Source organism: Pan paniscus, chromosome 10, assembly GCF_029289425.2.
Source record: "Pan paniscus chromosome 10, NHGRI_mPanPan1-v2.0_pri, whole genome shotgun sequence".
Classification (NCBI taxonomy): Eukaryota; Metazoa; Chordata; class Mammalia; order Primates; family Hominidae; genus Pan; species Pan paniscus.
The window spans coordinates 20,005,201-20,022,415 of record NC_073259.2 but is presented as its reverse complement, the minus strand read 5'-3'; the positions used below and the strand labels follow the sequence as shown (position 1 = coordinate 20,022,415).

Sequence of the window (17,215 nt, the reverse complement as noted above, 5' to 3'; positions counted from 1 at the left end):
CAACAGCAGATGCCTATGCACTACAATTCCTGCAGACCGAATGAGAAAAAAAGCTATATCTTAGTGGAGGCCACTAAGCCAAGAGTATGACTCATAGAGTAAATGTCCCTTATCTAGTACCAAGTCAATACATAAGCCCCCGAAGCTAAGGTCATCCTTAAGGAAAAAGGGTAAGGACATAAAGAAGGCAAAGGACACTAAGGATTTGGCCCAAATGAAATTGCGCAACCTTAAATCTGGTATTTAAAAATTTTTACTGGTTGGACTCACACCTGTAATCCCAGCATTTTTGAAGGCCAAGGTGGGAGGATCACTTGAGCCCAGGAGTTTGAGACCAGCCTGAGCAACATAGTGAGATCCTGTCTTACAAAAAATTAAAAAAAAAAAAATTACCATCAGTGGATGTGTTTGAATGCTAAGTTAATTACACTTTTTTGGAAAAGAAACAAATTTACATTTTGGATATTTCATTCTGGAACTGTAACTGTAAAATTTTCAATCCACCACATACATGTTACAGCAAGGAAAGAAATATAGAGGCCAATAGAGACCACTATCTTTGTTTCTGCAACTGGTCACCTGGCTATAGATAATTATATGTGACTTCTCTTCTCCACCTTTTTTCCGTGTTCCCCTTGCTTTGGGCCAGCAACTCAGCTGCTGGGATTCTTTGCCCATTGGGATGAGGAGTCTGAGTCCCCAGTGGTGCTTCCCAGGTGAGATTATGCTCCCAGTCCTTTCGTTTTGTTTTGGTTTTGGTTTTTTGAGATGGAATCTCTCTCTGTCATCCAGGCTGGAGTGCAGTGGTGCGATCTCAGCTCACTGCAACCTCTGCCTCCTGGGTTCAACTGATTCTCCTGCATCAGCCTCTCAAGTAGCTGGGATTACAGTCATGAGCCACTATGCCCAGCTAATTTTTGGTATTTTTAGTAGAGACGAGGTTTCACCATGTTGGCCAGGCTAGTCTCGAATTCCTGATCTCAAGTGATCCACCCACCTCGGCCTCCTGAAGTGCTGGGATTACAGGAGTGAGCTGCCGCATCCAATGCTCCTACTCCTTTTGATAGTAAGGCAAAATTACCAATACTACAATCCTATTCTTAACCATTCAAACATATTTTTATGTTTTAAGAGGAGCTCAAAAAAGACCAATTGCAATTCAGTAATGCACTTTCAAATTCCAATTCAATAATACTTCCTTATTGTGTCTCCTGGTAGAAACACCTCCACCCTTGGCTCACCAAAAGTTGGCATTCCTGCACCAAAAGTTGGTACAGGAAGAGAATAATGGACGCTGAGTAGCCCCAAACCACACAAGTCCATTATAGAAGTGATGAGAACATTTCGCAGCCAGCATCTTTGGTCCTCCTCATTGCAGCTTTAGTATGTGAATCCAAAAAATCTGAGACAGGTCTCAGTCAATTTAGAAAGTTTATTTTGCCAAAGTTAAGGACACACCAGGGCCACAGCCTCAGGAGGTCCTGACAACATGTGCCTAACGTGGTCGGGGTACAGCTTACTTTTATACATTTTAGGGAGATATGAGACATCAGTCAATACGTGTAAGATGTACATTGGTTCAGTATGGTAAGGCGAGACAACTCAAAGTGGGGTATTCCATGTTAGAAGTAGAAAAGAGACAAAATGTTACATTCTTTTGAATCCTTGATCAGCCTTCCACAGAATACACAATTTAGTCTGGCCCAGGGAGTCTGCATTTTTACATAAACAATACTGCAGAGGAAGCAATCAGATGTGCATTTGTCTCAGGTGAGCCTCAGAGGGATGACTTTTAAGTTCTGTCTGCCCTTTGTCCACAGGGAATTTCCTTGTGGGCAAACTGTGAGGGAGGTATGTAGCTTCTTATCTTTGTAGCTATCTTATTTCAGAATAAAATGAGAGGCAGGTTTGCCTGACATAGTTTCCAGCTTGACTTTTCCCTTGGCTTAGTGATTTTGGGGTCCCAAGATTTATTTTCCTAACTATGTGTGAGTTTTGCAGCTCATTTTCCTCCCAGATATGTAAAACTGGCATAATTTAAAGAAAGCAAGATTTATCATCATCTAATTCAGTGATTCTCAACTAGGGGGCAATTTTACCCCCCTACGGGAGCATTTGACAATGTCTGGAGACATTTTCAATGGGGGTGCCACTAGCATCCAGTAGGTAAAGGCCAAGGGGTGTCCAGGACAACCCCCCCACAACAAAGAGTTGTCTGCTCCAAAATTTCAATAGTGCTGATGTGGAGAAGTCCTGATCCAATTAATTTGTTTATATGTATAATTTGCTCCCCACTACTGGAATGCAAGCTCTGCAAGGGCAGGGACTTTGTTTTGTCTACTGCTCTGTGCTTGGAACATGGGAGTCAACAAATATTTGATGACAAATAATAGATGAATGAATGCCTCAAGGTTCACATTAGGCATTTATATGCATCTTACTTCATCAGAACACTTGGCTCCTTGGATCAGAAGGGTTAGTAAGGTGAAGGAGGGTGGTATAGGGCAATATGACTCAAATATTTGGGGTGGCACCACTTCCTTGAATATCCTAATGTGGTTCTCTTCCCATCATAACACAACCAAAATTTTCATTTTTGGTTCATTTTAATTTTCTAACTTGAAGGAAAATGTGCAACTTTTACAATGTCCTCGATGTCTTCATTTTAATTTTTCTTCATTTTAATTTTCTAACGAAGGAAAATGTGCAACTTTTACAATGTCCTCGATGTCTTCGTTTTAATTTTTCTTCATTTTAATTTTCTAACTTGAAGGAAAATGTGCAACTTTTACAATGTCCTCGATGTCTTCATTCATTAAATGCCATTAAACATAATTGTGACTTTAATTTTAATAAAAAAAATGAGTTGGAGTCTCCCTGTGTGGCACAGGCTTGTCTTGAACTTTTGGGCTCCGGTGATCCTCCCACCTTGGCCTCCCAAAGTGTTGGGATTACAGGCATGAGCCATGGTGCCTGGACCACAAAATTGTGACTTGTGTTTCACAATTTGCACAGAGATTTGATGAACTTTTAGGTTCTTTATCTTTTCTAACAATTACATTTTCCCCGTTATGAAAGGTACTGCTTATTCTCTCTTCTCATCTCTCCTTGACACCTAGGTTAAGCTTAGAAGAAAGGCCAAGAGGAAGAGTGGGGTGCTGAGGTTCCCATCTGAGTGGTGGCTTGTTCCCTCCTTCCCCCTCTCCCACTGCACCTTAAACATAGCTCTAACACAGTAGAATGGCAACTTCTGTGTACTTGTTTATCTATATGGCTTAGTTCTTTTTTAAAAAAATTATTATTGTTATTATTATTATTTTTTTTTTTTTGAGACGAATCTCGCTCTGTCGCCCAGGCTGGAGTAGAGTGGCGCGATCTCGGCTCACTGCAAGCTCCGCCTCCCGGGTTTACGCCATTCTCCTGCGTCAGCCTCCCAAGTAGCTGGACTACAGGCGCCCGCCACCGTGTCCGGCTAATTTTTTGTATTTTTAGTAGAGAGGGGGTTTCACCGTGTTAGCCAGGATGGCCTCGATCTCCTGACCTCGTGATCTGCCCGCCTCGGCCTCCCAAAGTGCTGGGATTACAGGCGTGAGCCACGGCGCCCGGCTGGCTTAGTTCTTTTTGTCTGTGGTGAGGCATGCTCTTAGCTGTCTTTATATCACTGGTATCTGGAGTATAAGATGGGCCCAGCCAATGCTGATTGAATGAATGAAATGCCTTTTGCCTACTTCACAATGTCACCTAGGGCACCCGGTGCCAACTTCACAATATCACCCAAGGCATAACTTTTGACTACTTCACAATGTCACTTTTAACTGACCCCACACAGAAATGGGGACTCCACAGAAACGTAGGAGTGTGTCTAGTGTCAGCCCCGTCTGAATCACTCTCCTGTGGTGGCTCCAGCCAACGAAGAGGAAGCAAAAAGGATAAAAAATCTGAGCTACAGCGCATGGATTTAGGTTAAACAGCCTGGGAAGGAGGGGTACGCTAATCGCTGAGGGAAACGCACCTGTGGAGGCCTCTCCAGAAACAGCAGAGGATCCGAGCTGCGTGTAGGCAGGGCGCGCATGTCACCCTGGCCCCGGGCGCCTGGTCCGCTGCTGGAGATAAATGGTCGACCCTGGAGGGAGAGGCTAGTAGGGGTGTTGATGTGAACTGATTCGCCCAAGCCTTGGGCCGCAAAACCACCAAAGAAAGCGGCAGGCAGCCTCTGCATTTCCCAGAAGTGCAGCTGGGAAACTTTCCCAGACCGGCCCAGGGGTTGCTAGAGGGTCAGACGTAAAGGTTCCGCCTTTCCTAGGCGGGGTGGGCCCCAGGCCACCACGTGAAGCGTCCTCGCCCCTCAGAGCCCGGAGCAGGCCGGGCTCAAGAAAGAGGAAAGTTGAGGACGCCCCACCTCGGAGAGGCGGCGCCCCTGAGTAGGCCAAGAGCCTCTCTTGCAACTTCTGCCACCGCGGGCCACCGCGGCCGCCTGATCCAGCAGAGGAAGGTCGCGACCGTGGAGCGATGACCCGCGGCGGTCCGGGCGGGCGCCCGGGGCTGCCACAGCCGCCGCCGCTTCTGCTGCTGCTGCTGCTGCTGCCGCCGCTGTTGTTGGTCACCGCGGAGCCGCCGAAACCGGCAGGTGAGCAGAGCGCGCCCTGGGCGGGGGGGCGCCCGGGGAGGCTCCTAGGAGCCTGTTAGCGCCCGTGCCCCGCGTCCGGCCGAGTTGACGTCCAGCGGGCGTCTGGTTCCTGGGTGGACTCAGAGAAACGCGCCTCCGACCGGCGGTCTCGCTCCAGCCCTGCGGCTGCGCAGCGAGGGCACTTGAGAAGGGCATGGCGAGTGCGTCTGCCAACTTTACAAGTTTTGGCTCGAATTCTTGGCCAACAAATCGGTTCGCTCCTGCGCCGATTCTTGGCCCACAGAGCCTGGGCTGGTCCTAAAAACTCCAGCCAATGGGCATCTAAATATATTTATCCAGATTGTAGGGAGGTATGGTTCCGGCTTGCCATTTGTTTTGTGTTTTAAAAATTTACATTGACTTTGGCTTAAAATCACAATTGCACGATTGTCAGTTTGATACGTGTCAGGCAGTGGGCTTAAGGGCCTTTTGGTTTTGTTGTTGTTGTTGAGACAGAGTCGCGCTCTGTGGGCGACGCTGGAGTGCAGTGGTGTGATCTCGGCTCACTGCAACTTCCGCCTCCCGGGTTCAAGCGATTCTCCTCCCTCAGCTTCCCAAGTAGCTGGGATTACAGGCGTCAGCCACCATGCCCAGCTAATTTGTGCATTATTAGTAGAGACAAGGTTTCACCATGTTGGACAGGCTGGTCTCGAACGCCGGACTCGGGCGATCCGCCTGCCTCGGCCTCCCAAAATGCTGGGATTACAGGCATGAGCCACCGCGCCCGGCCGTTTTTTTTTTTTTTAATATATAATCCTAAATAGGATTATATTCCCCATTCTGCAGATGAGAAAAGTGAGATTGATCAGAAGTAATTCGCATAAAGATAACACAGCAAATAAGACAGAGTTAGGGGATGCCAGAAGGCATTTTCTTAACTACTTCCCTCTTGGAAAAACAGGTTTTATCTCTACAGGTATTCATGCAAATCTACATCCTTTGCCAAAATTAAATTAAATTAAATTAAAAAGCCTTGGATTTATGATTTCTGTTCCTAAGGAGGTGAAGATTATGAACTGTAACTAAGGGACTTGAAATAATTCTAAAGTAATAATAAGAGAATTAATTTTGTTTTATTTCGTAATCCCCTTTTCTGTGCTGACCTTGTACAAGAGTAGGGTGGGGCTTGGGGGAGGATGCCCCTTCCTAAATATGTGTACTGATTCTTATTACACTACCTTCCATCATCAAGAGCCTTCGTTTTCGAGACTTGCCTAGTTATCACTCTTCAATCTTAAATCTTTCCAGTCTGTGGGATCAGATGTACCCACAGGCTCCTGACTTGTGATTTTCTGTGTTCTTTGCCTAAACTATGGAGGTGGCCTTGGTGCCTACTTCTAGTCTACGGAGACAGCTCATTCAGAGGTACCTTGGGGAAGCTGGGGAGGGTCCCAAAAGTGGAGGTAGCTTTTGTGTTTGGAATGCTGGCTAAAATCTTTATTCCTTTTCTGTTTTTTTTGGACGATTGAGATTAAGTGTTTTTGTAGGTGGAGGGGGCAGCCTGAGGAGTGAGACAGGCGTTGTTTTTCTGAAGATGGAGCACTATTTATTCAAGAAGGTACCACCTTGTAAGAAACTGCATCTTAAACAGTTCCTCCAACAGGAAGCTGACTCCATGCTTGGAGGTTCTGGAGCCAAGGCAGAAAGTAAGGACATTTCTGAGATGAAGTGATCCTGACAGCACCATGCCCAGCAATCTGGAAAGGATTCTTACTTACCTAGGTGTTAAGGACATCTGGTGATGCCACACTATTTCAGCAGATGAGATCTCTGTTTCCTTTGTCCTACCCACATTAATCTGTTTTCCCTTGAGGCTTTTTGGGTCTTTGTCTTTACCCTTCTACTAGCCTGCGAACAACCAAAGAGTAAAGAACTGGGACTTGCTACCTCTCACTTGTCATGTGTTCTCTGAAGTACCCAGCTCAGTACCCTGAACTTAGTAGGAATTCAGTAAACACTAAAGGGATTGCATGTCCATCCCCTTGGAATGGATTTTATATCCACTCATATGCATCTATCTATCCAAAAACAACTTCTTCAATTTTTAATTTTACTTTTATTTTTATTTTTTTACTATTATTTCCTATTATTTTTATTTTCCCCCCAGGCTGGGTACAGTGGCATGATCTCGGCTCACTGCAACCTCCACCTCTTTGGTTCAAGCAATTCTCCTGACTCAGCCTCCCGAGTAGCTGGGATTACAGGCACACACCACCACGCCCAGCTAATTTTTATATTTTTTGTAGAGATGGGATTTCAACAGGTTGGACAGACTAGTCTCGAACTCCTGGCCTCAGGTGATCTGCCCGCCTCAGCCTCCCAAAGTGCTGGGATTACAGGTGTGAGCTACCATGCCCGGACACTTTTAGTTAATTCTTGCATATTCTTCAATTTGTAAAGGTTACTTCATAGTTTTATTATTCCAGAAGTTGACAAATAATTGCACAGTCATTCTAGCCAAATCTTTCAAGCTATGATTTCAGACATATGGTGTTGCGTTTATCTTTCCAGACCAAAAGCCCCATAATTGATTTTAGAAGGTCCTTATATAATTTTTTCTAAGTGGTATGTATGGAGAAGTCAGGTGGTCACTAGAGAAATAAATCATACCTTTATCTGGTTCTGAAAAAGTTTAACATCTTGGAAGTCATTCAGTCTCCATAAGGTGATTTGGCAGACCTATGATTGGAGTCAGTTTCAGTTGATCCTTTAACTCTGCAGACATTCTTTTAGGGTTGGCTGCTGAGAGACTCATAATATGGTATGTATATTGGTAAAACTGGTTCAGAATCTGGCCCTCGGCCTTGCAGGGCTAGACTCCAGAAATTCAGTCTTTCTACTGCTCCATATCTGATCACAGCTAAGAAAGCTGATTCACCCTGATATACACCCAAGTCTATTCATCAGACTTAGCATTAATTTTTAGTTAGAAATATAACTGTCAGGCAGACTGGATATTTGTGAGGTCTGCTCTAGGCACCTTCTCACTGTAATCAAACCACATGGGGGTAGATAACATCACAGATTGTCAGGCTGGAGGCCTGATTTGTCTGTCTCCTGGTAGGCATCATACACTTGAGTCAGCCAAGAGAGTGCCCCTCCACGGCATGGTGCTTGCCTAGCATTGCTGGTCCCTGATTTTGGGACACTGCCTCTTCCACATTGCCATGGCTTACCAGTGTCCACTTGAGAATAACAGTTAATACCTTTATCTGGTTGTCAAAAAGTTTAATATCCTGGAACATTCAGTCTCCATAAGCTGATTTGGCAGACCTATGACTGGGGTCAATTTCAGTTGCTCCTTTAACTCTGCAGACATTCTTATTTATTTATTTATTCATTTATTTGGAGATAGGGCCTTGCTCTGTCACCCAGGCTGGAGTACAATGGTACGATCATAGCTCATTGCAGCCTCAGAGTAGATGGGACTACAGGTGTACACCACCACACTTGGCTAATTAAAAAAAAAAATTATCTGTAGAGATAGAGTCTCACTATGTTACCCAGATTGATCTCAAACTCCTGCTCGCAAGTGATCCTCCCACAGGTTCATTTCCCAAAGCCCTGGGGTTCAGGCGACCGCCACTGCACCTGGTCTCCGAGGACATTCTTATTTCCTTATGTCATTCGACATAAGGCCTCACAGTTGCTCAGTATGTTCATTCTTTACACGGAAGTCCTTCATTCTTGGAAGTATAGTATTAGAGAGGTAACACAGAATTCCAGCAAGAGGAAATCCTTTGGAACCCTAATGCCTGTGTTTGAATCCTGACTCCAACACTTGCCATGTGACCTTTAGTCAGTTATTTTATCTATATGTACTTTGGTTTCCTCAACTGGAAGATGGGTATTATAAGTGTCTCTATCTCATGGGGCTGTTGTGAGAAACACTGTGCCTGACATGCAGTAAGTGCTGTATAATTGAGTGGCCACTGAAGTTGTTTTTCTCTAAAAAGTTATCATGTCTTGATAAGGCAGGCAGGATTGAAGATGATAATCCATGTGCTTTGAAGTAATTTTTTGTTGTTGTTTTTTTGAGACAGAGTCTTGCTCTGTTGCCCAAGCTGGAGTGCAAAGGCGTGATCTTGGCTCCGTGCAACCTCCGCCTCCCAGGTTCAAGTGATTCTCATGCCTCAGCCTCCCGAGTAACTGGGATACAGGCATGCACCACCATGCCTGGTTGATTTTTGTATTTTTTGTAGAGATGAGGTTCACCATGTTGCCCAGGTTGGTCTCAAACTCCTGGCCTCAAGTGCATCGCCTGCCCTGGCCTCCCGAAGTGCTGGGATTACAGGTGTGAGCCATCGTGCCCAGTCCCAACTTGAACATTTTCTTGTGCTCTCCCTTTATCAACTTGTTTGCATAATGTACACAAGATAAATTCCAGAACAAAGTCTGAAGGAAGTGCCCACTTATCTTCATTATTAAACTTTGTTTCCTGGTCCTTCTGAAAACATAAATTTGGTAGCAAAGATAAAAATCTTTCTTTAGAAGAATATTTAAAAGGATCCTCCTTCAGTGTTTACATTGAAGTAAAACAATTTTTTTAAAAAAATTTCATGGTGGCTTATTTTTATAATACATATACTAAGAAACATATGAACTTTGTCTTGAGTGTTGACATGCAGAAAAGAAATTTTTGTTTTCATACTTCTTTAGACATGAATTTTACATTGTCACTTGTTATCCTTTGCTTTTGTTAGATTTCACATTATAAGGCATTAACTATGGAGACAGCAAAATAAAAGAGGTAGTGGTACCCTTCATGGAATAAAACCCAAGGGATTTATTTTCTTCAGCATTTTAAATAATTTTTATGCATTTAGGTTTTGCCTTTCAAAAAAATGGAATGGAGTCTAGTTTATACAACTTAAATGTTACAATCTTTCAAACATCCAGCTTGAAAATGTGACTAGAAAATGTGTTAATAATGTTATTACGGAGCTTCTTTGTACTACTGCAAAACAGGAATTTACTTAATGTGGTAAAAAATGAAATAGAGGTAGTGAAATTATGGGGAAATTTTAGCTTAAGACTTGAAACACTGTCTACACAGATAACATAATCATGTTCAGTTACAGTCTTTTTTTTTTTTTTTTTTTTTTTTTGAGAGGGAGTCTCACTCTGTCACTCAGGCTGGACCGCAGTGGTGCAATCTCAACTCACTGTGACCTCCACCTCCTGGGTTCCAGCGATCCTCCTACCTCAGCCTCCCAGGTAGCTGGGATTACAAGCGTGTGCCACCGCACCTGGCTAATTTTTGTATTTTTAAGTAGAGACGGGAGTTTCACCATATTGGGCAGGTGGGTCTCAAACTCCTGACCTCAGGTGATCAGACTGCCTTGGCCTCCAAAGTGCTGGGATTACAGGCATGAGCTACCACACCTGGCCATGATACAGTCTTCCTAGAGAAAACTGTGGAAGTCTCTTGATTGAGAGAGATGAAAACAGAATGAGCACTTCAACGAAAGAGACAGGCTGGCTCTGAAATTTGTCCATCTGCCTTGCATATGCAGTAATAATTTCAGCATAAGGGAGTGTCAAGTTATTCACACCGGTGTTATTCTCTTTCAGGTCATTTGCAAACCTAGGACACCAAAGTTCTAATTCATAATTAGAAATCAAGAATGACTGTACTATCAAGTTTATATAACTTGATAAAGTCTGTCACCAGGTGTGACCTTCCCAGCCAGTGTGAAAATTTGGGATCCAGGCCAGGTGCAGTGGCTCACGCCTGTAATCCCAAGACTTTGGGAGGTCAAGGCAGGCAGATCACCTTAGGTTGGGAGTTCGAGACCACCCTGACCAACATGGACAAACCCCGTCTCTGCTAAAAATACAAAATTAGCCAGGTGTGGCATGGCGCACGCTTGTGATCCCAGCTACTCAGGAGGCTGAGGCAGGAGAATTGCTTGAACCCGGGATGCGGAGGTTGCGGTGAGCCGAGACCGTGCCATTGCATTCCAGCCTTGGCAACAAGAGTGAAACTCTGTCTCAAAACAAAAGAAAGTTTGGGATCCAGGTGGCCACGTAATCCATAAAGCATTGTGCTAGGCCCAAGGGAGTGGATACAATGAAATGTGAGACTCCACCTCTCATCTGCAAGGAGCTTGTAATCAAATTTTTAGGACCAAGCAGACACAAATGCATAATTAATGAGTAATCTAGATGAGGACTGACCTAACAGTATGGAACCAGAATGGGGCAAAGTTGACTTTCAGCTGATAGGGCTTTTGGCAAGAACTCTGATTTCAGCTGCCAGTGACAAATCGGTATGTTTCAACGGGATGAAGGAAAGGGATCATTCCAGATCTAAGCAAATCTCCAGCATTTTTCTGCATTTGTGGATTGTTGTTTTGAAGCTAGTTTTTAAAGTTGTATCCCTTTCTACTTATCTAGTGTGTCCTGCACTTCCTGACCCTGCGGCCCACCTCACATCCTCTCACTTGCCTTTTATTTCCACTTCGTGCAGGTGATCTGAGGTGCCTCATCTCAACCTCACTGTAGAAATCTCTTAATTTCCACCTCAGGGCGTCTCTGAAATCACAGCCACTTAGTCCTGGAGCACATGCAGACATGGAGTGAGGGAGTTAACCCTTCCTAGGGCAACGTTTGACCTTTGTAGTATGGGAGCAGGTAGCTGGGTCCTCCATCCCTGGGATGAAGATTTCCGAGGCTAGTCCCAGTGGGATCAACCCCTGTGTCCACAGTGGAAACCAGCTCAGAATGCACCCTTGAATCGGTGTTCCTCCCTTTCACTCTCCCAGCCCATCACTCCTGTTCTCTGGGAGTACTTGCCAAAATAATCCTCCTTCCAGCAGGCATCTTAGTCTCTGATCTCTGGAGAGAGCCAAGGCTTAAACACCTACTTGCAATTTTGTTTACTGGAGATTGTTTAATTTACAAATCAGTTATTTCCTTAGTGACTCCGATGAAGAGTGAAAACAAATCCAAAAACCAGGTATCAATTTACTGAGAGACCTTTCAAAGAAGGCAAGTGCAATGCCAAGGTACACAGAGGTATACTGAGAGACTAGCCGAGCAGACATAAAAGAGAAAAGCAATTCAAGGACCAAAACCAGTGAATTTTTAGCTAAACCCAATATGAATAGATTGTTTTCATTTTAATTTTTTTCTATTTTCTCCAACATCTTTTGCTTGTTCTCTTTCTCATTTCTTTCTCTTTTTTTCCCCTCTGACTTCTGAATATATTCAGTAAACATTGCATTGCTTGGAGTTGAAAACTACCTGCTCTTTCATAAATGAGGTGCTAGAAAAATTATTATAGAATCCAAATATGGGAGAGAATAGTTTAAGCTACTTATGAGTATTTTATACATTTTTTTCCCTAAGACAGGGTAGGAATTTTTTCAACTGAAAACAATGAACTCATAGAAAATATTAATTGGGCTGGGCGCAGTGGCTCATGCCTGTAATCCCAGCACTTTGGGAGGCCAAGGCAGGCAAATCACCTGAGGTCAAGAGTTCGAGACCAGCCTGATCAACATGGAGAAACCCCGTCTGTACTAAAAATACAAAATTAGCCAGGCGTGGCGGCGCATGCCTGTAATCCCAGCAACTTGGGAGGCTGAGGCAAGAGAATCGCTTGAACCCGGGAGGCGGAGGTTGTGGTGAGCCAAGATCGCACCATTGCACTCCAGCCTGGGCAATAAGAGCGAAAACTCTGTCTCAAAAAAAAAAAAAAAATTAAATAAATAAAATATTAATCGGAGTATACAAGTAAATATTAATAAAATAAATTTAATTTTGGTGTTTGGGCTTTTACAGAGAGAAATATAAAAATGATGGCACATTTTCCATCTTTATTTATAGAAAAAAATACTTTGTATAAATAACATTCCCATTCATTCAACAGATATTTAATCAAGTGCATTGATTTTGAGGATATTGCTGTTAAAATGTTTGAATTCTGACTTTTCCTTTTCACAACTCTAAAGAAAATACCAACAAATAGGTCTTGCTCTTGGGGCTGGGTAGACTTAATCCAAGATTCTGAGCCATTTAGTAAGTTTCTCACCTAGGCTTGAAAACATAATTACTTGAGTTATTTCATACTAACTTCTGTGAATGAGTGCTCTGATGAGCTTCCTTTTCTGGGAGGCTCAGGTAGGAGGATTGCTTGAACCCAGGAATTCCACTCTGTAGTGAGCTGTGATTGTGCCACTGCACTCCAGCCTGAGCAACAGAGCGAGACCCCAGCTCAAAAATAAATAATAAATAAATAAATAAATGGCTTTCTTTTCATTTAGAGAACACACACAAACTAGATTCATCAAAGAAACATTATTTTGTCAGGTTTATAGAGTGTTAAGCAAAAACAGTCCGCGCTTTCACAGAGCTTGTATAAAACTAGGTTTGCGTTAGAATTATGTACTATTTTTCTACCTTTTCACTATTACATTTTTCATACCAGCCACCTCCCATCATGAAGATGTTTTTTAAAAATGGAAAAGTATAATGGCTTAAACTATTACAGGATTTAAGAAAATCAGAAAATAGCATGAATACTGGGAAAACCAGGAAGAGTTGAAACTTAGAGAAAACATTGAGGAATGGAGGACCTCGGTTGGAGTGGAGTGAAAACTCTGATTTTGGCTTTATTCTCAAAGCACATGCTAAGCTGTTGGCAGGACATTTTTCTCACCAAGATCTCTTGGGGATTGAGTAAAGGTTTTTTCATTCATGGAGGTACACGAGTGTCAAAAAAGCACATATTTGCAGAAGTTTCTTTTTGTGGTCAGGAAATTAGGTAGGACCAGCAACAGTGAAAACATAGCTCTTGGTTTAGTACTCAGGTTGCCTTGAGCAAGCCTCAAATTACAGCAAAAAGGAGTTGATTGGAAAGGGAAGGGGAAGGCAGGCCTGGGGTGCTTACGATGAGAAATGCCAAGGTTTTGGAGAAGAAGAAAAAGCTAAAATCATGCTTTGTGGGTAGAAAGAGAAGAGAAGAGACACACCTTCCTTTTTTCTTTTATGGTTCCTGTTTATGACTCCGCTTTTTATTCCAGCAGCCACACTTCCTCATTTCCCTACAACGCTCCCTGGAGTCGAGGGTGGAAGGGAATGTGTGAGAAAAGCTGGGGATATATGGTCAAAAATGGATTTGGAAAACACATTTATTGCCTTTGGGTGGAGAAGGGAAGTTTCTGTGGGTGCTGCCTTCAATTGTCAAATTGTGGCCAAATGGCTCCATTAACAATCAGACAATTATTTGTCACCCGCAGTTTATTGGCAAATTATTTGACACCTCCCTATTTCTTAATGCCATTACTTCCGATTAACGATTGTGAAGGCCTGCCATGATGGTCATTGTACTCAGAAGTCAGTTGACTTAGGCCTACTCAGATCATTCCTTAAGCGTTTAATCAGGATTAGTTTCTAAGCCTGACTAAGCCCCAGCCTATCACCGAGCCCCTGAAGCACGGTGCCATGATGCTCTAGTATTAAGACTCTACTTTTAGTGCATATTTGATAGACAGTCTTTTTTTTTTTTTTTGGCTACATAGTATTTCATTGTGTATATGTACCACAATTTCTTTATCCAGTTTACCACTGATGGGCATTTAGGTTGATTCCATGTCTTTGCTATTGTGAATAATGCTGCAATGAACATACGTGTGCAAGTGTCTTTATGATACAACAATTTATATTCCTTTGAGTATATGCCCAGTAATGGGATTACTGGGTTGAATGGTATTTCTGTTTTTAGGTCTTTGAGGAATCACCACAATGGTTGAACTGATTTACACTGTCACCGACAGTGTATAAGCATTCCTTTTTCTCTGAAACCTCACCAGCACCTGTTTTTTTTTGACATTTTAAATAATAGCCATTTTGACTCATGTGGAATGGTATTTCATTGTGGTTTTGATTTGCATTTTGCTAATTATCAGTGATGTTGAGCTTTTTTTCACATGCTTGTTGGCCACATGTATGTATTATTTTGAAAAGCGTGATAGACAGTCTTTTTTTTTTTTTTTTTTTTTTTTGAGAGGGAATTCCGCTCTTGTTTGTTGCCCAGGCTGAAGTGCAAATAGCACGATCTCGGCTCACTGCAACCTCCGCCTCCCAGGTTCAAGCGATTCTCCTGCCCTAGCCTCCCAAGTAGTTGGGATTACAGGCTTACGTCACCACGCCCAGCTAATTTTGTATTTTTAGTAGAGATGGAGTTGCTCCATGTTGGTCAGCCTGGTCTCAAACTCCTGACCTCAGGTGATCCTCCCGCCTCGGCCTCCCAAAATGCTGGAATTACAGCGGTGAACCACTGCACCTGGCTGATAGACAATCTTAACATCAAAAAGTAAAATGTTGGCCAGGCACAGTGGCTCATGCCTGTAATCCAAGCACTTTGGGAGGCCGAGGCAGGCGGATCACCTGAGGTTGGGAGTTCGAGACCAGCCTGACCAACCTGGAGAAACAATGTCTCTACTAAAAATACAAAATCAGCCGGATGTGATGGTGCATGCCTGTAGTCCCAGCTACTCGGGAGGCTGAGGCAGGGGAATCGTTTGAAAACGGGAGGTGGAGTTTGCGGTGAGCTGAGATCTTGCCATTGCACTCCAGCCTGGATGACAGAGGGAAACTCCATCTCAAAAAAAAAAGGTAAAATGTTGGTCCAATTTGGAATGTTTGCCAACAAATAACCCTGTGTAAATATTTAATCTGAAAACTTTCTAGCCTCTTAATCACTAAAAACTCAATATGTCTAAAACTAAACTCCTGATCCCTCCCAGACATATTGTCCATGTGCTTCCTTTCTTGGTAAATGATACAACATCCATCCACTGAGTCTCAGCCTAAAACCTGATAGTCATTCTGGCGTCCTCCCACCTCTCTGATGACTGACCTGAATGTATAGATTCTTCAACCAGAGCACATGTGTAATGGCTTCTCAGACAGAGAAAAGAACACGTCATATTTTACCATTTCCTTTCTCCATGTCTTATTTCCTTGTTTCTTTCTCTTTCTTCCTAAGTCTTCCTTCCTTTCACAAATATTTATTGAGTACCCATTATGGGCCAGGCACTGCAAGTGCTGAGGACACAGTCTCTGGCCTCAGGGAGCTTCTAGTCTAGGAGCAGGGGCAAGCATGTAAGTTACAGTACAGTGTGACAAGGCATAAAGAGGGTGTGCTTACAAGCATTGAGTTTGTAGAGGAAGTCATTCCCTGCAACAGAGGTGCTGCTTCCTGGGTCCTAAATAGCAATTTTGAGATTGCTAGGTGGCTAACCAGAGGGAAAACATCAGGCAGAAAAAATAGCATCTGCAAAGTCAAAGGTGTTGACCTAGTTACTGGCAGGTTGGAGAGCTGTATGTGATGGTCTCTGGATCATCGAATGTGCGTGTGGGTGATGAGGAAGCTGGATAGGTAGATGGAAACCAGGTCACGAAGGCCAAGTGGGAAGCAGAACTTTTTGTTTTGTTTTGTTTTTTTGTTTTTGAGACAGAGTTTCGCACTTTTTTGCCCAGGCTGGAGTGCAATGGCACAATCTAGGTTCACAGCAACCTCTGCCTCCCGGGTTCAAGCAATTCTCCTGCCTCAGCCTCCCGTGTAGCTGGGATTACAGGCACACACCACCCCTGGCTCATTTTGTACTTTTAGTAGAGACGAGGTTTCTCCATGTTGGCCAGGCTGGTCGCGAACCCCTGACCTCAGGTGATCCATCCTCCTTGGTCTCCCAAAGTGCTGGGATTACAGGTGTGAGCCACTGCTCCCAGCAGCAGAACTTTTAAGAAATAGAAACTATTGAACATTCTTAGCCGGCAAGCTAACAAAATCAGTTCACATTTTAGAAGTGCTACTCTGGTAGAGAACGAAGAATGGATTGAAGGTCAGAGAAACCTTGAAAAAGTCCTCTTCTATACTTAAACGGCTAGTTGTGTTACCTAAAGTAGCATAAAAATATAGGGATAAAGAGGTAGAGATTGGTGGGAGAGATATTTAGAAGGCTTTGATTAAACATAAGTTATGAGACAGAGAAAGGAAGCCAGGATGGATTCAAATTTCAGGCTGGGAGATCACCGAGAGAGAAAACACCACGATGGAGGATATTTCCAATCTCTAGTGCGATGGAATCATCCAGATTGTGTTATTAAGTGTGCTGTGGGGTATTGAAGATAAAGAGGAACCTGTGGGGAGAATGAGGAAAAAGGCAGGCACAGGAGGAGACTGGGGAGGGTGTAGTGTCCCAAAGGCCGTGGGAGGAAAAAGTTTTAAGAGTAAGTGGTCATGAGTCCAATGCATTCAGAAGTTCATATGACATTAGGACTCAAGGATTTTGTTAGTGACCCAGGCAGAAGATGCACTGGTATCCTGGAGGTGGAGAGCAGACTGCAGCCGGCTGGAGCAAGGGACAGGAGGAGGAAGTGCAGGGTGTGAGTGCATTCCTCTTTCCAGAAGGCGAGGCCTGGAACTGTGCCAGTCATGTTCACAGCTCTGTCACCAGCACTCAAAACAGTCCCTGATTCAGTGTGGACACTTTAAACTTTGTAATGATTTCGTGAAGGGAGTGAGAGATTCCAGCAATA

General features: G+C 43.6%; 1 protein-coding gene across 2 annotated transcripts in view; it reads left to right on the top strand.

Annotated features, from left to right (window-relative positions):
• The first annotated feature begins 3,844 nt into the window (after positions 1 to 3,844).
• The window catches only part of PLBD1 (phospholipase B domain containing 1), a 64,182-nt gene continuing 50,811 nt past the window's right edge, over positions 3,845 to 17,215 (top strand). Inside the window, exon 1 of one of the 2 annotated variants that reach the window (XM_003816509.6) lies at positions 3,845 to 4,627. In XM_003816509.6, the coding sequence (XP_003816557.1) occupies positions 4,510 to 4,627 (118 nt within the window). In that variant the 5' untranslated portion in view covers positions 3,845 to 4,509. The remainder of the gene's footprint in view (positions 4,628 to 17,215) is intronic. The other variant, XM_055095430.1, reaches the window with a different exon arrangement.